Raw genomic sequence first — 23,043 nt, 5'->3', positions numbered from 1 at the left:
AATAAAATATTGGCTCATGTGATTTGAAAGTCTTTTAGTTTTCATTTTATTCAAATTAAAAATACGTCCCAACATTTCCGGAATTCGGGTTGTATAATTGTTAAAGTTGTATTTTGTTTTGTTTGTTTTATGATTGCCCAACCAGACTTTTCATAATTTGTTTAATCAACAGAAGCAGTTGTTTTCCATATTTTCTCAAGATTGAAACTTACTTTATGTGGGGGAATGCAATGAGAAGTGATTTACAAAATAAAAACCTTTTCCAATGTTCCAATAAAAATGTTAATGTAAAACTGTAAATCAAATTCCGTTCCATCACAAGGACAATGGAAATGTGTTCATAATTTAGTCTTTCTGGATTTAATGCTTTTGATTCTATGTAGCGTAACCTTATGCAACTCTAGGGCCATTTCACATGAAGATTATTACATGTAAGTTCAAAACCAAACTATTCCAGCACTTTTTTAAAAATTAAATTCAAGACATTCCTGCAGCACAGCAACATGCTAATAATAATAGTAATGAAGAAACATAAATAAAACGGTAACACTTTACAATAAGGTTCATTAGTTAACTACATTAATAATGAACTGCACTTATACAGCATTTATTAATCTTAATGTTAATTTCAACATTTACTAATACATTATTAAAATCTTTTTAACATTAGTTAACGCACTGTGAACTAACATAAACAAACAATGAACAGCTGGATTTTTATTAACTTATGTTAACGAAGATTTGTTAATACAGTAACAAATGTATTGCTCATGGTTAGTTCATGTTAATTAATACATTAACTAATGCTTACCTAATGAACCTTAGTGTACAGTGTTACCATAAAACTAAATGAAATAAAACTAAATCATTGGTTTGTTTAGCAAGAACATCTGGGTAACACTTTACAATAAGTTTCATTAGTTAACCTGAACTAATAATAAACTGCACTTCTAGCATTTATTAATCTTTGTTAATGTTATTTTCAACATTTACTAATACATTAATAAAAACAATAGTCGTATTTGTTAACATTAGTTAATGCACTGTGAACTAACTTGAACAAACAATGAACAGCTAGATTTTTATTAACTAACGTTAACAAAGATTAACAAATATAACAAATGTATTGCTCATGGTTAGTTTATGTTAGTTAATACATTAACTAATGTTAACAGATGAACCTTATTGTAAAGTGTTACCGAAATCTGTTATACCAAACAGAGATCAGACATCCCAAGAATCTCCAATATTTTGTGAACTTATATGAAGATTTAGTATAAGGCACAATGACAATTATTGAAAATAAACTTTTTTTAAGATACTGTACATTCAACAGAATGACTTTTGATCTGCAGCTTAAACAGTATCAATTAAAAAAACAATATCTAATATTATTTTGGTTGTTATTCTAAGAAAGACCCCTTCAGTCATACTGTAGTATTCTACCTCATTCTCAGCAGTATTGTTCTGAAAAATATAAGATGATAAAAGATTTGGATACGATCACACATCCATAGAAATTGTAGTGGTATTGTTAGTGCACATTACATTGGTTAACCACTGGAACCAACCAACAGTACCCATAAAGGAAAAGGAGATTGCATCAAATGGCATTATGACATGTTATTACAGATTGGTTAGCCTGCATGCTTCAGCTCATAATGCTGTTCCTTCAAAAGTGCTACATCAACTGTGTGTACACAGAAAAAAAACTTCATTGAAGTCAGAGCCACATTATCAACCACTATCTCAGCTGTTTCACACGAGAAAAAGAAACACAGAAACATTGGTATTGAACATTCTTTTCGTGAGAGGTGGGTAAATTAACATTTCTTTTTATTTTTTTTTAATTTGTAAAATGTACATAAATTATATTTGACTCATAAACGCCGAATGAGTAATTCGGTGAACCTCTTTGCAAAGGGAAGGAACATAAGTTAAGAGATAAAGAAAGAGAAAAATAACGTCACAAGGCATTCCTTGTTGAGATAATTTTCAAACAAACATTGGTCAAACATTTTTCTCCAGCTGGGAAAGCAATGTGCTACTGAAGACAGAAGAGGTCATCACACACCTTCATCATTAGAATCATCCCATGTATGTATTTGAAGGAAAATTAAGGATACATATTCATTGCCCCTAACCCAAAGGCCTTCACGCCCCCATTGTTTCATGTGACCGTTCCTGTAACCCCCAACCCTTCCAAGTCAAGAGTAACAGAGACGAAACGGGGTGGCAATTATGACATGAACGTTCACAAAAAGTGCAGACAGGATATATAACTGCTATGTGTTCACTTCACCTCGGTGAAGCTTGTTCATTGAGAATGGTTTCTTTTCCAGATACAGACCTTTTTTAAGTGCAGATAAAGGCTTTAAAGAAATAAAGACCTTTTAAAGAAATAAACGTGGAATTCAGCCACATGCTTTTCAAATATTAATCATATATTTAATTGATATACATATATTGCCAACATTGGCACGTTCAATATTGCACACAGTAATGAAATATAGCACTGGGAAGAGAGAAAAAAAAAAAAAAAGTTTCCAAAATGACAAATTACGTGAAGCAACACTGAAAAGTTGGGGGGAAAAAATCCTGGCCACACCCCTACACTAGGCTTTCGGTCTGTGACAAAGACACATTACTGCCAAACTACAGAAAGTTTACCTCACAACAAAAGAGTTTGTTGAGAGCCGCTAAACATTTTGCCTGGCACAAAGAATTTGAAAGGAAACTAAGGGCTTTCGTCAAGGTGGGGAAAAACGCCTAGGTGATTTCGGAGTCGCACGTTGTGATCAGAACCTGCAAATGATGATTCGCTTCTCAACTGAAAAGACCGTGAGTTATGCAATAGCATACAGGAGGGCCAGGGCCAAACAAAACCAGACGAGAAAAGAAAAAAGAAGGAGGGGAGGGGGGGGGGGGGGAAACCAAACGAAGCACCAACCAGTGTATAAGCATGCGGAGTCTGTAAGGCACCAGGTTGTTTAATGCTGAAGAGTATGCTCCCCAACAAGTTTCATTAAAGTCAGGGTCTCCCAACACAAGTCCTCAAGGGCCCCCATGGAAAAAAGAGCTTTCGTTCCAATAGACTTGACGTCTGATCAAACAAGCGTTGATATATTATCTTATGTACACGTAATTCTCGAACAACTCATTCCTTGAAAGAAAAACGAGTATTAATTCGACTACCTGACCAAACGTTACTGACTTTATGGACATTGAAACCATTACAGAAAAGAGTCCTTGAGGACAAACATTGAGAAATCCACCTCAATGTGGCTGTGTACAGGTTAACATGCAACTACAGCATTCCTTGGCGCCACTCATCCTCTCATTGGTAGACTAATATATATTTCTATATATATATATATTTATATATATTTTTAAACCCTTTAACAGATTGTTTGTCAAATCCCCACTAAAAACGTGGGTTGTTTTCTTCTCCATTGAAATATATCTGATTCACAAAATCATACTTTGTATGTTTTTCTACATGAGCATTTTCATACGATTCTTTGTATGTTTGTATCGAGGGGTCCGGTTTCGTTTACAAAAATGTTTGAGAGCTCTTTCTCTTCTGTTGTCATTGCTCTTACTTGTCGAGTACCTTTTTTATACACTGCATGACAACAAGACACAAATACATAGCATATCATCTGCATGACAATAACTTCAATTAAAAAAATACACTGGTAATACTCCTCAGAATGTTTGCGAAGAGGTCAACTGCCACCTCCAGACACACAACGACCTCTCTGCTGACCTCTGTACCTCTATCAATCAACAGGTTGATTTATTTTTTGTTTTCTTCCCCCCCATCCGGGTTCCTATAGCTAGCTCTCAGGTGATGCTTGGAATATCTAGTAGTAGCATGGCTACCACGACAACCTCTTCAAAATTTGGATTAAAAACAAAAACAAAACTAAAACATCTGATTTGTGCTGAAGTCATTAGCATAAAGGAACCGTTTCCTCGTAATCTCGGCAATAACTCCATTGCAAACACTTCTATAATATCTTGGAACGTGTAAAAAAGTTCTCGGTTAATAAGGGAAAGAAACACTCAGTTCTGTTGTCGTCAAGTAAGAAACACAGTTCATATATAATGTTATTACTTGGTTTAGCAGCCGCTTACTGGTATTAATGGTGGGTAAGTGGATGTCATCCAGCGATGGGTTTACTGTCAGTCTGTGGAGGTTTGTATTTTGTGGGTAGTGCTCCCTTGGAGTTAAACAGTTACTTATCTTTTATGTATCTTTCTGTATCTTTTTTTTCTCTTTTTTTTTTTTTACAGCAAAGTACGTATAATTTCTCTTTAGGTTATTCGGATTATTTTTTGCATGTTTCCCTCCACTATCAATCCTCGTCCCCGTCGTCGCCGTGCATCTCCTCTTGCTGCTGCTGCTGAAGCTCGCATGCCCTTTTTTCCCGCTGTTTCTCTTGAATCTTTTTCATTTCGTCTGCGTATTTACAGAAAGTGCTGCCGAATTTCGACCACACTTTGTAGGGCACTGTGATAGAGTTGCGATAGGTGGGCTTGACCTCGCTTACCCTCATGAACACCCCGTACTTATTGGAGCCCACGTCAAAGAAAAAGCGCTTGTTGTCCACAGTTAACGAGGTTCCCTCGGGCAGTTCCGCCGGCTCGTCCTCCACTCCGTAGTCGTCGATGAGTTTGGCAAGAGCGTCGCGAAACTCGATAAGTCCCTGGGCTGGAAGAGCGATGGTCTGGCCTTGCGTGGATCCCAAACCGGGCCCCCGGTTGACGGTCTGCCTGATCCTCAGAAAGCGGCCCCTCTGGTTCTCCTTCAGATCCATGTAGTACTTCCGATTCTCCCGGACCAGAAACTCACTCTTCAGCGCCCGCCGCGGCTCGTCCTGCGCCACGTCCGGATTGCTCGGCCCTAACTGGGCATAGTGCTCGATGAAGTCTCCCAGGTAGTCGCGGAACTCGACAGCCACAGACATTGAGAGAGTGAGGCGGCTCTTGTTTCCCCCGGCCCCGACTTCTGCTATCTTCAAGAAGCGGCCTTTCGCGTTTTGCTTTACGTCTAAATAGAAGCGCTTGTTCTGGATGTCAACCCGCTTCGAAGCGAGCTCCTGCGTCTCGTGCTGCAGCCCGGAAGCCGAGCCCGCCCCTCCTGTCACTGGGTGCATGGAACCGACACCCGGGCCCGTGGCTGCTCCTCCCTGCTCACTTCCACTGTCTCTGTCCGCCATGATGCTGCCTGCCTTCTCCCTCTGTCTTACTGCAAGCCTACTGCCAAGCAGCCACGCCACCGCTCTCGCGAGATCTGAGTGAGGAGAGAAGACGAGCGCTGTTCAGACCAGTGCAGATTCCGAATAAATTCATCGTACACAAGGTCTAACGCTGCAGCCGTAGTCTCTGATCACACACTAGCCTATGTCTGTCCTTAAAGATGATGATAATAAATTCACTTCAGAGCGAAACTTAAATTATAATTGCGTTCCGAGTGTGTGCTGCCTTACTGTGTATCTTAATATATAGGATATATTTGACAGCCGTCGATTTAGCTTATTTTATAAACCCCTTTTTTATACACCCTTTGCTGAGGTGTTAGTACTCCTCTAGTTTTTATAATTATTATTATTATTATTATTATTATTATTGCTATATTAAGCGTATTGGCTAAGCGTATTGAGTTAAAATCAAAGGGAGATTATGCCGAATTTTCTACATCTGAAGTGATAGAAATTGATCTAATTCTTTAAAATATTGCTTATGGATCTCGCTGGAATTTACGAATATTTAATAAGAACTTTTGCAGGATATAAACTGGACAACATAATGGACTTTTAAGAGCGGTTGTACTTGGATAGACTGTCATTTATTTGTCAATCATCCAGTTCGGCTTTTTGTCATGGCAAAAATAAAAATAGATTATTGGAAATATATATTTTAAGATGCATTCGTATTGATGCAATATGCTTTAAAATGCTATATGATTTTGAACTAGATTCAAGCTTTTGAGGTGGTTGGATTTTAAAGGCATATGTTATGACATTTATTACATGTTCTGTAGGTTTATGTTACATATTTTTTCTTCAATATAGCCTATTATTTAACCTATACGTTGCTGTATACATTTATACCAGATGAAAATCATTTATTATAATCAACTATAACATACCCGAATTTTTGTTGTTTTGTGGTTGTTCACCTTTTATTTCATTATAGAAAACATGTCCTTTAAAATAATAATAATAATAATAATAATAATAATCCGAGGTTTCTAATTAAATAAACCTCCTTCGCCTGCATGGGAAATCAAGGCAGTTGGCGTGAACTGTCTTTTGCGGTTATATTGTTTTAAAGGCCTGTTAGAAGAAAACAATGTTAAGGTTTAATTTTAGTAGCCTATGAATTAATATAGCCTATATATGTTTTCTAATTTACATTGATATGGTTGTGATAGATGCTTTCTTACCAAAGCGGTTTACAGGAATAGCCTAGGCTATGTATGTGTTGTATGACGGTTAAGCAGTAGAATATATCTCGAGCTACTAAAACTATATACATTTAATAAAAACACTAACACAATCTATGCAGTTTGTCCAAATGCAGCTGTATCGTTTCTCAGATATTATATAGTAGCAGAGCTTTTACAAAAATATTTATTTCGTATATGCATATGGAATTGAGTAATGTATTTCAGACATTAGTTTATATATATATATATATATATATATATATAAATACTAAACTAAACGAGTATAATAATATTATTTAGGCTACTACAATATCTAAAATGCAACTATTATGTTAATCTAAAATCTAAAGGCCTTGTTCTTTTCTTCCGCACAAAACACTTTCATATGATTATTTTTTAAAATGTTTGGCAATGTAAAACATAATTAAATGATGCATTCGTTTCTAAACATGTTTTTAAATCAAATTGTTTAATAAAGTAAATGAGTTTTGTCACGATTTTTATCAGTTATTTGATTATTTGCGTGTATTCCGGTAGCTGTTGTAATATTGCCCATATATTCAAGCTCAAAGATATTTTACAAAAACATCAAACCAAAGTAGAAACTGGATAATTACGCAAATATTTTGAATTAACTTTCTTTAACTGAATTGAAAGTTCTTTAATTTAATTGAAATTACAAGTATCAACCCTAGAAAGTGATGACCTTTTTTGTATGCGTTTAATATTTTTTACCCTGCAAGAATGCTCGATTCTCTTTAATAATTTAGTTTATAAAACATTTAAACAATTCATCTCTAAAATAATTAATCAGCGTGTTCGTTAACAATAAGTAAAACTATAGACTTATTTCGGTTTCGACAAGCAGAACGTGTTTCTGAGGCGAGACTGTACAATGGAATATTCTTATAATATTTTTACTTTCACAAATATGCTGTGCACGTATAAATATCACGTCATCTAAAATAAACAATTTTCTTGTATTTTTATATTAGTTTAATCTTAAAGTAACAGCTATGACAAAAATGCAATCTATAAAAGTCTTCATATAAGAAAGAACCAAAAGTTAAAATATACAATTTCCTAACTGAAAAGTCTGCAATGTAACAACGTAGATTAAAATGAGAAATACAGAAATAATCTCCTTTTAAAGAAATACAATTTAAATAAATATACTCACTGATGTATACCTTGGAAAAATAAGTGAATATATAGGCTATATATAAGAAGGGCAACATTCAGATTATCCCAACAATATTTTGTAAAACTTTACAACAAATTAACATGAACTAACAATGAACCATACTTCTACAGCATTTATTAATCTTGGTTAAATGTTAATCTCAACATTTACACATTATTAAAATCAAAAGTTGTATCTGTTCACATTATTAATGCAATGTGAACTAACATGAACATGAACATTTTTATTAACATTAACAAAGGGTAATAAATGCTGTAAAGCTCACTATTAGTTCATGCTTGTTCATGCATGAACATTAATAAATTAGTCACTGTAAAGTGTTACCAAAAGCCTACTATTATTATAAATGTCCAGTTGAGAGAACCTTGACATGCAGACATTTGTATGTTTGTGAGGAAGGTAATAAACAGATAAAAAGATGCATTTACATGCAATTTTCCTCAGTCCAGAAATAAAACAATAAAGAACATGCAGCGGTTATGCACGCCTTGAGAAAGAAAATCTAAAATACTGAAAAGAAGTGACATTCATAAATGCAATATTTAGATAGAATATACATTACAAGACAATTTATTTTTCAGTGTTTAATGTTTCTTTCTAAATTCCGAGCACACGCCGAACAAACAGCATTCATAGACATCCGGCCTGCAGTTAGAAAAAAAATTATTTGTATTCAGTTGCTTACACATATGCATATCTATTCTAGCATATAATGCTTTAATAAATAAAGTGCATGTAATTATTTTTTATCATGCGAAGATATTTTAATATACAATAAAATAAATATATTATAAATAAAAAGCATGTAAATATTATTAAAAGGAAATTAGGTAACACTTTGTTTTACAGTGTCATTGTTACATGCGGTTACTATAGTAATAATAACTATACATTATGCATAATTACATGCAACTAACCCAAAACCAAACCAAACCCTAATCCTAGCCCTATAGTAAGTACATGTAGTTACTTAATATTACTCAGCACTTAAATGTGTAATTAATGTAACAAAGACAAGTGTAACCGAAAATGATATTACCTCATGGCTAACCATTAAAAAAGTAACTTTGTGTGGCCTGTTGCTTACTAGAATGAAGTACTGCTTAACTCGTTATCCTTAATTGAAACTTAACATTTCTGTCATTTGAAACTTCTAATGCAAGTATAAACTCGTTTTCATGGGCCTAACAAAAGTGACAGTGCGTAAAAAAGACAGTGAGTGAAGGAAAGAGGGACTCCAATTCATAAGCGTTACTCATAGGTGTGCTTGTTTTTGGTCGAAGGTGAACTCTGTAAGCTTGAACTCATAACGGTATGTCACACTAAATGGCATTGGATTTGCCGCAACAGACTTGAGTCTGTCAGCCTCGCAGTCTGTCAGCACTGTAAACAGTTAACGAGTTTGCGCAAGCAGTCTGTGATATCTGCCCACGACTGCGAACATTAATTCCGTGGTTGTTATACTGACCAAAAAAAAACAAAAAAAAAAAAAAAAACAGTATACCGCGGAATACCATGACATATGATTGTAAAGTGCAGTGCTGTTGCCAAAGTCGCAGACCTCATAACGAGCGACGTGTCTCGGCATATCTTACCCCGCTCAGTCTGCAGGCAGAGCGTTAGCCCCTGTGCAAGCCCTTCGCAGTTGAACACTGTCAAAAACAAAGATGAAAACCTGTAAGCCCTGAAGGCCTACTGTAAACACTGTCGCGGTGCTGCTTCACCGATGCGCCGTTCACAAGATGGAACGAAAGAGCGAGTCGTGGCATGGAGACGGACGCACGCACGAGCTCAACGCTGTGCGCGTGGAGTCTGATGTCAGCACGCTCAGCTGGGAAAAAGCAAGTTCTTGCGCCTCGCACTGTTGCTTTAGCGATATTGCAGCTGGAGATGCAATTTAAGCTGTCAAACTTGTTCAGATGTTGGAGAATACTTCATATACATCTCATATGAGATTTATTTTACATATTCTGGGTAGAGTCGGTGAGTGCTGCAAGTGTTGTAAAATCGAAAATTAGTGTCATGATAGCCTTTTTACTGGGTTGTTATATGGGGGGGGGGGGTGCTTTATTGTACTTGTGGTGCATCAATGAACTATTCCTCTGATAGCACACATACATCTCAGAGACGTCTATTTGATGTGTGTGTTTACATCTGGAAGACGTATTTTTTTAGTGTTTGCTCATCTGCAATACGTCTATAGGACGTATTGCACGTAGTTTCCTGTCAGATGTCAAATAGACGTTTAGAAGATGTTTATGATTTAGAATGTATGTAAAACTGACATCTTAAAGACGTCTATCAGATGTTTGTAAACAGCAGATGCTTTCCAGATTAAGTGATCTTTAAGAGACATCTTGCAAATGTGCTATCTGGGTAAAGACTATTTTTATTTTTAAGGGTGTAGCAAGTGGAGATGTTTATGTTTATGTTTGGAAGTGTTTATCATGCTTTATATGATCAAACGATTTAAAAAGATAGGTGGATGCATGTAGCCTGCGCGTGTCATGTTGAGTCTTTATTCATGTCTTAGTTGTAAGTAGTGTTTTTACAGTATAAAGGCTTATAAATAATTTCGTTAAACTGATATTTAGCTATGTAGGCTAACTTTGTTTGGTCGTTGGGAGGTCGAGGGCAGCGCTGTTTCAGAACCATGGACAGTAACCGCCGAGTCCGTCACGCGCATCGCTGCGTTTCTAATGATCTATCGGGTTTGAAATTTGTCTTTGGGCAGTTGGTAGTGTGCCTGTGTAAAATGTCTCTTTCATGAACCTACAAGTAATATAGATACTTGTAACTCCACTTCCACATTTCTCAACCACAAGAAGTGATCTAGAAGTGTTTGAGTGTTGATTTTATTCCACGAAAATGGTGCCGTTTGTGTCGAACTTTAGAGCTGTTATTATAGGCATTTTCTTTAACATATCAACAAAAATATCTTTCGCTCTTGCTGTATTATTACTTGCAAATATTCTTTTGACTGAAATACATAGAGCCATAGACTATAAAAGCTGTTTTTGTGTTATAGCATTGATGTTATTAAAATTTAAAGTCCCTATGTTATGTTAATTCTCACAAGTCCCCGTTTATAAAAAATAATGTACTAAGTAAACACTTTCTTTCAAGATGTGCGGTGCCCTTTAAGGACAAGCGTCTCCTCTTTCAGACCAGTTTATCTTCTGTTACTTTATATTTGTCTGTGTTTTTATGAAAATCGTGAATGGTCAACACTATTACAATTTTATAGTAAATATCTGATTATATAAAAACGTGGTATTTGTAGGAGTATTGGCATTAAACTTTCAGTGTCATGACCCCTTAAAGGGGTTCTATCTATATCAGCATCAGTTTTGCCAATTTAGTTATTTTGTCACTAGATTTAACGACCCCCTCGCCCCTTTTGAGACTTTTTCATTAAAAAAAAGGACAAATCTAGCAACTTCTTGGACAAACCATATCTAGATTTTTATCTCACTCACTGATCTATATTTATGTAAATCAGTGAAATCGCCATTATGACGTCATCTAGTGACATTTAGCGATCAGATTTAGCTACTTTCGACTGAAAGCAGTTGGCAACACTGATCACCATAATGATATTTTTACTAATTTAATTTGAAAAAATGTATACATCTTTAACGCTTAAAGACATTCTTAGTCTGATAGAATGTATACAATATTTTATATTTACATTTCATGTATCTTAAATTCACTTGACAGCATAGTTCAGTTTATTAAAATTTTGTCTTGGAAAAAAAGCAATAAGCATCCTATGAGTAGTAAGAACTTAGCAAGAGGCAATTTATGAACTATCGCTACTGTACATGGAGCAAAACTCTAACACTAAGTTACTCCAATGGACCTGGTCCTACTACCAAGTGTACTGTTCGTTCATTTACAACTGAGTAATAACGATTTGCGCTATTTCTGACCCATGATTCGCAGTTGTGGCTCTGGCGTCCTGTGCGCACAGAACAGCAGATGTCGCCCTTAGTGAATTTGGAGCTACGCTCCTTTGCAGATCCACAGGTTCAGCCTTCATTTAGTTCAGGATTTATGTTATTTTATATATCGTTCCTAACCGGTGAAATTCTAACATTGGTCCTTATCAACTCCTTTTAAACATTCTGTGTCTCGTTCTAACATTCATATCCACCATCACAGTATGTCTATAAATGCTTTGCCATTTTGTGCGTTTGATGCAGTCTGCTGCTTCATTCGTGATGTTCCTTCATTTCATTTGTTAAAAATGTTCTCATTCGGCCAGGCATCAGCAATGCAACGAATACCAGACGTAGCCTATGGATTTGATGCAACGCCTCACTATATATATTTTTTTTTCTCTGAGGCAGAGCGGCGAATGTGACCTGAATGCAGGGCATGATTTAGTAATGGAATGAGACGCAAAACTCATCCAAAGCTCATTCATTCGCACTGTTAGCCATCGCACTCAGAGCAGCGCAAACCTCTGCGGTGCTGTAACGATTTACAGGAAGATTTGAGGCGGGCGCTTCCCTGCACCATACATTTAGGTGTGTGTGTGTGTTTTTTTTTTTTTTTTTATTCGATGAGGATTGGCGATGGGAGAGATCATGGATTGACTAGATTTTTCTCGGGGTGTCGGAGACTAAAGACGCACACGCCGGCGCATGGGCGTTCGTTTCAGCACCCCAGCCGTGAATCTGCCGTTTGTGCGGGGAGTCTTGCCCTGATAGATCGGGGTGGCGGACAGAGACGGGGCGCGAGGGCTACGGCAAACGCGTTTTATCGCTACGAAAGTGGATTCTTACAACGTTTGTGCTGAGGGGATATCGAAAGTAGCCCTAATAGTTTACTGCAGCATTTCACATTCGACTGCAGTGGAAGATACACAGCAACAGTGGCGAGTAGGGCGCGCTCACCACTGCAATTTCGGGGCAAAGATTGACTGGCGGCGTCTTGCGGATACCTGTTCGTGTCTTTGGAGGAGGCAGCGTCCACGACTTTCCCTGCATTTTAGGATGCGCTTCGGCAGAATGCAGTTGAGGGATCTGTATTAACCCAGCAGCATTACGCCGTTTCCGGTTCCCAGCTGGTGTTTCCCGATTGCAAATCTATCGGAAAAAAGCAGCGGATCCCGATGGCATGGACACTTACGCAAGGTCTGCCGCGCCGCCGTGCTACTGGAGCCTATTCGCAGTCTCTTCAGCCTTCAACCCAGCTCCACCGCCATCGCCCCGCAGCCCTGCCGCAACGCGACCACCGACCATCGAGCCAAAGCAGGCGGCATGAGGAGGCTTGATTCGGTACACTTATCCATGCTGCTCATCGGGGTCTCCTTCGCCTGCTACTCCCCGAGTCTGAATTCCCTGCAGGACCAGGCTTACAGATCCGCCGTGGTGATTGAGGGCAAGGTGCAGTCCGCGCCTCAGAACGTCTCAGCGGAGCCGTACAGTGTGAATGTCAAAGTCCTGGACGTGTGGCCGCGGAACAGCGGGGGTCTGGAGCGGGAGCAGCTCGTCACCGTGGGGGAATTTGGCTCGGAGGCTCCGTGCGCCAAAGTGAAGAAGAATCACAAGTATATATTTTTCATGGACCCAACTGATGAACCCTTGGTTTTTAAAGCGTCGTTTGCGCCTTTAGATACAAGTGGAAAGAACCTGAAAAAAGATGTTGGGAGGATCTTGTGTGAAGACTGCGGTAAGTTTATGCCCACAAAACGCTTGTGCAGGGGCTTGCAAATTGACATTGGCCGTCGGCTTCGGTTGTATGCTTATGTGTGGTGCGGATGACATCCAAATGTTTGGTGTAAGTAACAGATGGGGGCTTGTGGGGGCGTCTCTGCAGCAATATTGGGCAGGAATAAAACGCTTAAAGGTTTTTCATGGTATCATCAGACATATGCAAAGACATACGCTGTAGGCACACGCGCGCGCTCGTTGCTCATTTGTAGGATCCACAATTCTTTCCTTTAAGACAAAATAAACTGAGATGGCGTAACCATTAGACAGGGCCCATAGCCAATTAAGGCTTGTATGTTCGGAAATGAAAAGGTGTTTAAGGTCAGAATGACTCACAATGTCTTCAAACGTGAAGCTACAGTTCGTTGCTCTGTTGGGAATAGAAAGTTGCTGGTCTGCGCTTGTGTAATGGGCCTTCAGAACAACTGCACTGGGAGTGGAGGGAACTCAGGACGCAGGGAATATCTTCCAGCCCACAGAAACTGTTTTGTGTCACCTGTTTGCGCGCCGCAAATCTTTTTATAATAAGATACTAGGTTCATCCCATCATTTTTCTTTTTGACGGGATATTCCTCGAAAGCACATTATATAGGCTACTTAGGATTCCAAGCGGCAACTGAAATCTCACTCTGACAGTTAAAGAAAAAAAACACTGCATCTTTTCTGAGTGTTGTAATATAACTAGAAGGTGTTACCACTCTGTTAGTAAATGAGTAACAGGAGAGCGTGTTTTCCACAGGCCTACTGTCTGAGGGCTCCTATACTTATAACGCGTTTAGATGGTCGCTGTCCAGGGTGCTGTACAGGGTCAAAAAACGATAATGGAAATATGCTAATGGAAAGCCATTTTTCAGAAGTATTCTTCAACTAGTGTCTGTTTATGTTACTAGTGCTTATGTTAATTATAAGTAACTACTTATAATTTACTAGTTCTTACTTATAAACTACTTTTACTAGTTCTTATTCTTACTAATCACCGTTCCAATGTGACAAGTAACACTTTCATTGTTATGGGTAACAAATTGCAAAATTCTGTCTAAATGCTGGGTTAAAAATAACCCAAGTTGGGTTAAAAATGGACAAACCCAGCCACTGGGTTGTTTTAACCCAGTGGTTAGGTTAAATGTTTGCCCAACCTGCTGGGTAGTTTTATTTAACTCAACTATTGTTTAAAAATTATTGTATTCCTTGCTTAAAATGAACCCAAAATAGGTTGGAAATTAACATTTAATAATATTTGTAATAAATGAACATTTATTAATAAGTTCACCTTTTGATTATTTTTGTTGTCTCTAGTAATTATGTCTGATTTTTTTTTTTTTTTTTTTTTTTTAATTTCCAACCTATTTTGGGTTCATTTTAAGCCAGCCATATAGTAATTTTTAATCAATAGTTGCGTTAAACAAAACGACCCAGCAGGTTGGGTCAAACATTTAACCCAACCGCTGGGTTTTTCCATATTTAACCCAGCATATTTAACCTTTTTTTAGAGTGTAGTGAATCTTATGGTGATTCAGATATCAATTGTTTACTTCCAAATATGTATTCCAATTGTTGCTGGTACCTATTCCAGTTTTACTATTAACTCTAATACTTATTTTTTAGTTACATGTAACAATTCAAACATTTACCAGTATTAATTACAGTTTTACTAGTACAATTTGAACACAAACTAGCACCTATTTATTAGACATTAGTGGTATTCAAGTTGATAGTAACATGATAATCACACTATTTAGATACATATTATTTAGAATGTTCATTATATATGACAACTAAAAACATCAATAACTAGATAGATTAGAATCTAAAGTGTCTCATTAATAGGCACTAGTACCTAATAAATATAAATCATGGAATAGATGCTAGTAACCATTGGGATAGTTACTATTAAGTCTAGAATGGGTACCAGCAACAAATGGAATACACGAGTTGAAAGTGTATAGCTGAGATATTGAATGCAATGAAGATAGCAATGAAAAAGTACAAGTATCTAAGTTAATGGTTTACTTAGTAGTAATTATGTAAGTACAAAGAAATAAATGTTAACTTTTGCTATAATATGCTTTTATAAGCTGAATGTGCTAGCATATTGTAGCACACAGAGGCCTTAAATAAACTATCGTTTTGATTTTTTCTAAGCACATCGATAAATTCTAAAGAATCTTGTCCATTGGTTTCTTTTCCAAGATCAACGAGTGCTCACTAGATGACTTTGCAGTTTCTTCTCTCAAGTTGCCAGGGGAGGTTTCATGAATCTAACCTCTGCATTGAACTAACTTGTGTGATGCAACAAAAACATTTACACCATTTGCTTTGCGATGAAACCGCAGCCCGCCATTCACTTACAGAAAGTGTTCATCACACTTAAAGTGACCATACATGTTTGACAGTGATGGTCACGATTTGACTCTCTATCTTTCTGGACAGAGTACGGTTCGTACAGCAAGGCACAAGTCCTTCTCAAGCTTTTCAAATATGTCAGATCTGACGGGTGCCTCAAGTTTTGTGGTTAAAAATATGTTTCTTCTTCTGTCCCTAATGACTCAGCCTAGATTGAAAGCCTGTAAATGCAGGTATTTTGAAGGTTTTTTTTTCACCCCCCCACAGATTTTCTTGTCTTTTTGTAGAGGGAGACCTACATATCACCCATGAGGAGTGACTAGCCGTTTTGTGGTGTGTTTCTCCTCCAAAATGTGTTTTGCAAAATTATGATTTGAAAATGATGATAGGGAAGTTTGTAGTATTTGATGCTCCTCTTTATGTGCATGTGATCCTGATTTTCCCTTCTCCCTGTGTGGAGGTCACAGCTGCATCGAGGTGGCGGTCCAGAATATGCCAGTGACTCAATATCATTGATCCGAAAGAGCTCTCGGGCAAAACTGCATGACACAGGACAAGAATAACAGCTGGTGATTGACATGCACAGAGGGAAGGACTTATTTCGTAGATGCATATGAAGGATTTTTGGCCAGACCAAATGCGGAGATCCTGTTGTAACAAAATCCCAGTGTATTTCTCATTCTGACTGACATGGATAATTTACCTCAGTAAAATAGCTCATGATTTAAAAGGCTGTAACAAGAGAACTGCCTGAGGAGATTTAGTTATGATTAGCCACATATCTCAGCTACAAGCTGGATTCGGCTCTGAGAAGGAAATTGATGACTGCTGTCTTATTGCTGGAACTCATGGTGGGTTGGCGCCCTGTTAAATAGGATGGTGGCCATATCAAAGCAGTAGTTTTATAAACTTGGTCATATTTAGGATACTCAAGTGGGATTATGCACTCTCTCCAGCATGGCCCACTTTTCCATAGCTCCAAGAAAAGGAATCTCTCTCTGCAACTCGCCCACACATATTCCCTTCAGACAAACAGGCCTTAGCTCAGAATGTGTTTCATGAGCTGGACACAAGCGTACGGTAAAAACCAGCCTGTTTTGTTGCATTTGAATTGTAAAACAAACCAATATTGACATGCTTTAGTCAGTGGTTGCGTTAGACTTTCTCATTGTCTGCCATTTTGACGGACAGGGTCAAAATGATCATCTTTACATGGGTTGTGCAACAGCACGGCTCTTCAGCTTGGATGAATCTAATGTTTTGAGGAGATTGTGTGGCTGTCAGTCACCGCAACGGTGGATATGTACAGGTACTTCGGAATCACAGATCGTAGTTTTGGAAGTACGACCAAAATAAGAATTTTCACCGGAAAACGTCATCTGAACAAGTAAGTAACAAACCTGCCACTTTTGTTCAGACCAACTGAGAAAAAAAAGCAATAGCCTACAAAAAATCATGCTACCAATGGTGATTAAATCTAACGATCGCTTAGCTCATGTCACATCAAACCATGCAAATTATTATTTTTGTTATATTTTGTTCTCAAATTGTTAATGTTAACAACATCAGCATTGTGTGACTATGTCTATTTAGTGTGTATTAGCATTACCTGTAGATTTAAATTTCTGTACAGTCTAATCTCTAATTGTCCATTTGTCATACCATACAATCCGCCATCAAAATGATAAGTTTAATTATTCCATCTGCTGTGAGAAAAGGCTATGGGCCAGATTTACTAACAGCTTGTGCCAGCGCAAACCCACTTTTGGTGTTAAAAAACTACTGTTGGGATTTACTAAAGACATGCTGTGCAAAATTAGCGCTGAAAAGGCGTGGACTGAGTTATTTTTGCGGCTGACCGTATTGCATATGCATTTGTAGGAGTTTCCCTTTCAGACGCAAAATTTATGGGAGGAGAGTATTTAAGTGAATCATGCAATGCGATTTACTAATGTTTGCACTAGTCAGTTTACTGGTATTTGCGCCATTATTTAATGCCCCAAAAAAGCATGTCTTAACTAGACGTGCCGATATTCGGTAATGCGATATATCACGATAATGAATATGCACGATATTGTTATCGTGGGCACTTCAAAATACCATAAATAATAATTTATTACCACTTATTAAAATTTTTATAATGCATTTAAGAATACTTTCCCCATCAACCGTATAAAATGCACAACACCGCTGTATTCTGGACACGCACTCAGATGTAAACAAGCCCAACGTGCACGAGAAGCACATGGCGGAACGAGTGAAGGAGACACGCTAAATGAAAGTGCACGTTCACGCTCTGACAGCAGAGGGCGCTGATGGAACAGCAGAATGCAGCGGTTAACTGAAACAGACTCAAAACGATGTAGTATGCATGCCAGGTCAGTATGTGGCGCTGTAATTCTGCCACAGAGATACACTAAAAACAGAGAAGATGACTTGGAGCATGTGCATAAACCTTGCACGCTGTATACAACTTTAGTAAAGCTTAGAAATAAAGCTTTATTTTAGTGAAGCTAATAGGCTCAGTAGCTTCTGCAGCACGAACACAAGCATGTAGTCCACTGTTGTTGTTGTTGTTGTTGCTATTTTGTGCTGTTAGCGGTGTCTGACTGGGGTCGACACGTGGGGTGGTGATGACATCATTGTTTCACAAAATATACGGATTGGCTGTACACAAGAAAATGCATGGGCGTCGTTTTCAGATTTATCCACTCTGGGACCCGGTTTAAAAAAAATAACGGTTTCATCTTCTGAAAACGCCGGATCCGTCTGGACGAAACGCCTACGTATATGATACAAAAGTTTTGTGTATACAGCTAAACTCGTCTCCGTGTGGACGGGCCCTAAATGATCCGCCACCTGCAGCATCCTCACATGCCATATAGCCTACTAGCTGGGACTCGTTCTTTACGTAAACAGTCGTGACATAATGACGCAAAGACGAATGGCTGCATGCTCGAATTTCCCGTGGAAACCTACCAGTACCTACCTCCAGCACGCAAACAATTAAAAAAAAAAAAAAAGCAGTTTAGTACGTGAGGATGCCAAGGAATAATTCTGTGTAAAAGCAGGCTACGTCAAATAATTATTACAGTAAGTTAGGCTCCACTGTGTAACAAGCAAATTAAAATGATACACATTTATTATTCACAATATGGAAATAAAACATAGTTCATTAAGAGCATGACTCAAACATGCCATTAATGGGCTTATTCAAGTCCTCTTTTGTTATTTTTATCCATTCCGCATCTCCCACATATGTGTATTGTTGCAAGTTATGTGTCACTACTCTGCTTTATTAATTTATCCAGTGTAAAACCCGGACACCGCCACACAAATGTGGCTTTTTGTTAATGACTGTCATACAGGATTTAACGCAGAGTAACAGCTGTCACAGGCAATTCTAGTTGCATTTTTTTTTTTATTTCCTTAAATTATCCTCTGACTATATTCTGGATCACCATCTAGTGGTGAAAATTTTTTTTGGCCCGATGCCAAAGTTAATTGCCGACCCCTGGTCTAGGTAGTTCATGTTAGCTCAAGTCAGACAACTTTAGATTTTAATAATGTATTAGTAAATGTTGAAATTACCATTAAGACTAACAAATGCTTTAGAAGTATTTTTCTTTGTTAGTTTTCATGCAGTTAATGAGTTAACAAATATTAACAAATGGAGCCTTATTTTAAATTAAATTTGAAAAATTTCTCACTTTAGTCATGTCTTTATTTAAAACATGTGCCATGGTTTATATCACAAGACTTCACCATGTACAAGCCCTTGTTTAAAGCAGCCAGGTGTATTTTGTCCCCTGGTAGTCAGGTTGTGTTTTCCTCTAAGCACAATATTAGCTATTTCAGGCCTGGAACATACAATATGAACCAGACATATTCAGCTTCTGAAATGCAATTTAAGACACACAATAAGTACCCTGTCTTGTACATTTGCAGTTGCATATTAGGTTTTCAGGCAGACTGTCTAGTACTTTTCTAGGTAAAGGGAAAAAAACAAAGCAATCAATTCATAATAACATAATTCATAGTTAATGATTCTACACCACAAATTTGTCCCATATTCTTGGTTTAAGAACCTGTCCATGTGCAGGCCCGTACTGTCCATCCCTTTGAGCGCCGGCTGTTGAATGACTGCTGTGAGTGACTCTCGGGTGAAAGCAGCGGTGTGGATCGACTGACTGAAAGTGGAATACCGAAGATGGGCTTCCCATTGATCCTGGTCACGCATGATGATGAATGTTTTTGTAGGTTGCTCTGCATCCTCCCTCTGAAGACAGATTCATACACTGTGGCCCTCTTCATCACTGTGTAGGGCTGACAGGAGACGTATGAAGCAGGGCCTCCAGAGTGTCAGCTGTACGCTAGGACACATGTTGTTACCTAGACTTAATTACTGCATGATAATCGATGTCAGCTCTCAGTCCTGCTCTCTGTATCTGCATATTTCAGCAGATCATTTCAGTTTTGGCATTTTTAACCAGTATGGAACCAGATGATGTAGGATTTGTGCCATATTGCAAAGAGTATTTTCTGATTATGAATTTGCGGAATATCCATTTTTGATATTTTGGAAGTATATAATATAGAATGTTTCCTTTTTTTTTTTCAAGCTGTGTTCACACTGTGCAGTTTTGGCCACAATTTAGCCATCTGAGTCAAATTCTGTGAAACCTAAAAGATTCCTCGGATCCTAGGCCAAAATCTGAAGTCTTTGATCATTAGTTTGACATGTTCACCAACACCCAAATATTACATCTGACAAAATTCTGGCACTGTCAGAAGATTTGATGCACAGTCCTGCAGAGTGGCTTCTCCTACGACAACCGTCAAATCAAAAACCAATAGAGCAGTGGTTCCTAACCACATTCCTGGAGGACGCCCAACACTGCACATCTTGCATGTCCTTTGTCTGACACACCCATTTCAGGTCTTGGAGTCTCTACTAATAAGTTGATGACTTGAATCAGGTGTGTTTGATTAAGGAGACATTCAAAATGTGCAGTGTTGGGGGGCCTCCAGCAACATGGTTGGGAACCACTGCAATAGAGGGTATGCACGTGACGTCACCGTCGGGCCGGAGTGCCACTGAGTGGCAAAAAGACAGTAGCAGAATTGGTTTTTAGCGTGAATGCTAAAAACCGGGGTATATTTTTTACAGACTTTCGAAAGCTACAGAAAAGAGAATCAAAAGAGAATCACTGCAATTCACAGAAACAACTGGACTCCAGGCAGAGAAACATGGGTTTGCAGTCATCATTTTGTGTCAGTGTTGAATTTTAAGGTAAAATCATACCCTATATTGTATTGTTATATATTGTGTTGACAACTCATCAATTAAATATTTACCATCTTATAATCTGCACAATTGGATATTTTAAATGAACACTTAAAAAAAAACTATATAAGCTATAGGGCTGTATGATACGATGGTATATAAAACACTAATATAAGTGATCACTCAGATTTAGACCTACCTATATTGTATTTATTTATTCCCGGTGTTGAAATCAGGCACATATAAATGTCAGGAAATGCGGTTCCTGGCTGCATGTCAATATCCATGGATCACTAGATCTTTGGTAAGTTGTAAGGAACACTATATTGAGTCCAACCTTTAATTTAAACTGAAAATCGTTTGTTTTACTCGCGTTTTCGCAGTTTCCCCTATTAAATCCAGTCATGCAGCAGGCTCTTTTGCCACTCAGTCCGGCTGAGGGGCGTGTTCTGGTGGGAAAGTGATGTCAATGCATACCCTCTATGGACCTTATGTAGCTCCGCCCCTTTTCAGCACTGCGCTCGTAGTGTTCTGTCTTCAGGTTTGTATTTCTACACCATGAAGGTAAGATCTTAAGGATTTATGAATGAACAGCTCGTTTGAAAATCTTCCTGGTCTACTGACATTTGTTATGATATCCGTTTCAAACATTACAAAGATTTGAAAGATTCCAGATCTTCTAATCGTGATAACTGATCTCTTGCTAATTTGGTTCTTCAAACGAATTTGCGGATTTGATTAAAATATCTGGATTAAGTTGTCTGAGATTACTGCGTGTTCTTGTGTTCATTGGAAAGGGCTGATATATCCAGGAGCATGTTTACGTTATTGGGGGCCCTAAGCAAATCTCCGGGAGGGGCCTCGCAATCAAATTATTGCCATTATTTCACAATTTCTAGTATTTGTACAGGCTTTACATTTTTATTTCATTGTTGAAATCAGCAATTCATTTAATGTTTCTTAAGGGTCAAGAATTTTTCTAAAGGCACAGGCTGCAGACAACTTTTTTTTTATTTTTTAAACTAAGTTATCTACATCTCCTGCGCTGCATCAAGTCACTCCCAGCTGTCACCGTTCAAATTAATGCTTGTCTTAGACTAAGTGTATGTAAGACTCCAATAAAATGATTAGGTAATTATTCAGTGGTGTCATTTCACCAAAAGCCAGGGTATGGCAGACCCTGATGACCTCTTCCAATTTTACTCCCTCGACGTGACAGTCCCACTTTCTTCACACAACTTTTTCCAGCACTTCAAAGCTCAAGAGTCTGAATATTATTCAATTTAAGTGTTATTTTTTATTACTAAAAACATTTTTGTTCATCCTACAAAGATTGTCCTCATCTGTAAAACAAAGTCAATCAATCAACAACCACAGCCAATCAGAACACAGTGTGGGCGGGCTCTCGCGGCATTTGAAAGATTCAACTTGATGGCACTCACAAGGAAATGGATAAGTACATAATGAAATTCACAAATATACACCATTTAAACATTATTAAAAATACACACTGAGCTACTAAAACAGTCTTTGTCAAAGAATACACTTGTTTGTTCACAGTTTGATTCCAGTTGTTTAATTTCAAGATTTTAGGTGAATTATCCATTGTTGCTTTTACTACAGCTACATAGCTGGAAGCACTAAATGATATTCAAAGTCACGTAACACGCTTTTAACATTAAACAAAACACATGAACATTACCTGAGATTAACACTGCCATACTTCAGCCGCGACTCCGCAAAAAATAGAAACCATTTCTAAAATAGAATAGTAGCGTGTCACCGTCGCGGCTGGTTAGGACAACCGGTAACTTAAACACCTCTGATTGGTCATTATTTTCAACAGAAATCCCTGCGATTGGCTACAATACTCAACGCTGCAAAATCACGTTATGAATAGACACATTGGCAGCGCCATTGATCTTACACGACACAAATTTAACAACCAGATCGCTTTAATTTACTTACTTTTTTGTTTTATTTAAAAATACAAATTATATGTTACACATAGTAATATAACTCCGTTATATTC

At 37.8% G+C, this 23,043-nt stretch overlaps 2 protein-coding genes across 8 annotated transcripts in view; one reads left to right on the top strand and one right to left on the bottom strand.

Annotated features, from left to right (window-relative positions):
* Nucleotides 1-1,819: 1,819 nt before the first annotated feature.
* Nucleotides 1,820-9,448, bottom strand: puraa (purine-rich element binding protein Aa). The gene is made up of 2 exons (XM_051876899.1): nt 9,257-9,448; nt 1,820-5,299 (listed from the first exon to the last, which is right to left on the bottom strand). The coding sequence occupies exon 2, from the start codon at nt 5,223-5,225 to the stop codon at nt 4,362-4,364; it is 864 nt and encodes a 287-aa protein (XP_051732859.1). The 5' UTR covers nt 5,226-5,299; nt 9,257-9,448; the 3' UTR covers nt 1,820-4,361.
* Nucleotides 9,449-11,308: 1,860 nt separating this feature from the next.
* The window catches only part of nrg2a (neuregulin 2a), a 102,685-nt gene continuing 90,950 nt past the window's right edge, over nt 11,309-23,043 (top strand). The window contains exon 1 of one of the 7 annotated variants that reach the window (XM_051876887.1): nt 11,309-13,340. In XM_051876887.1, coding sequence (XP_051732847.1) covers nt 12,929-13,340 — 412 coding nt within the window. In that variant the 5' untranslated portion in view covers nt 11,309-12,928. The remainder of the gene's footprint in view (nt 13,341-23,043) is intronic. The other 6 variants (XM_051876888.1, XM_051876889.1, XM_051876890.1 and 3 more) reach the window with 6 other exon arrangements.

The sequence above is a fragment of the Ctenopharyngodon idella genome, chromosome 21, assembly GCF_019924925.1.
Source record: "Ctenopharyngodon idella isolate HZGC_01 chromosome 21, HZGC01, whole genome shotgun sequence".
Classification (NCBI taxonomy): Eukaryota; Metazoa; Chordata; class Actinopteri; order Cypriniformes; family Xenocyprididae; genus Ctenopharyngodon; species Ctenopharyngodon idella.
This window is presented reverse-complemented; position numbering and strand designations above follow the sequence as displayed.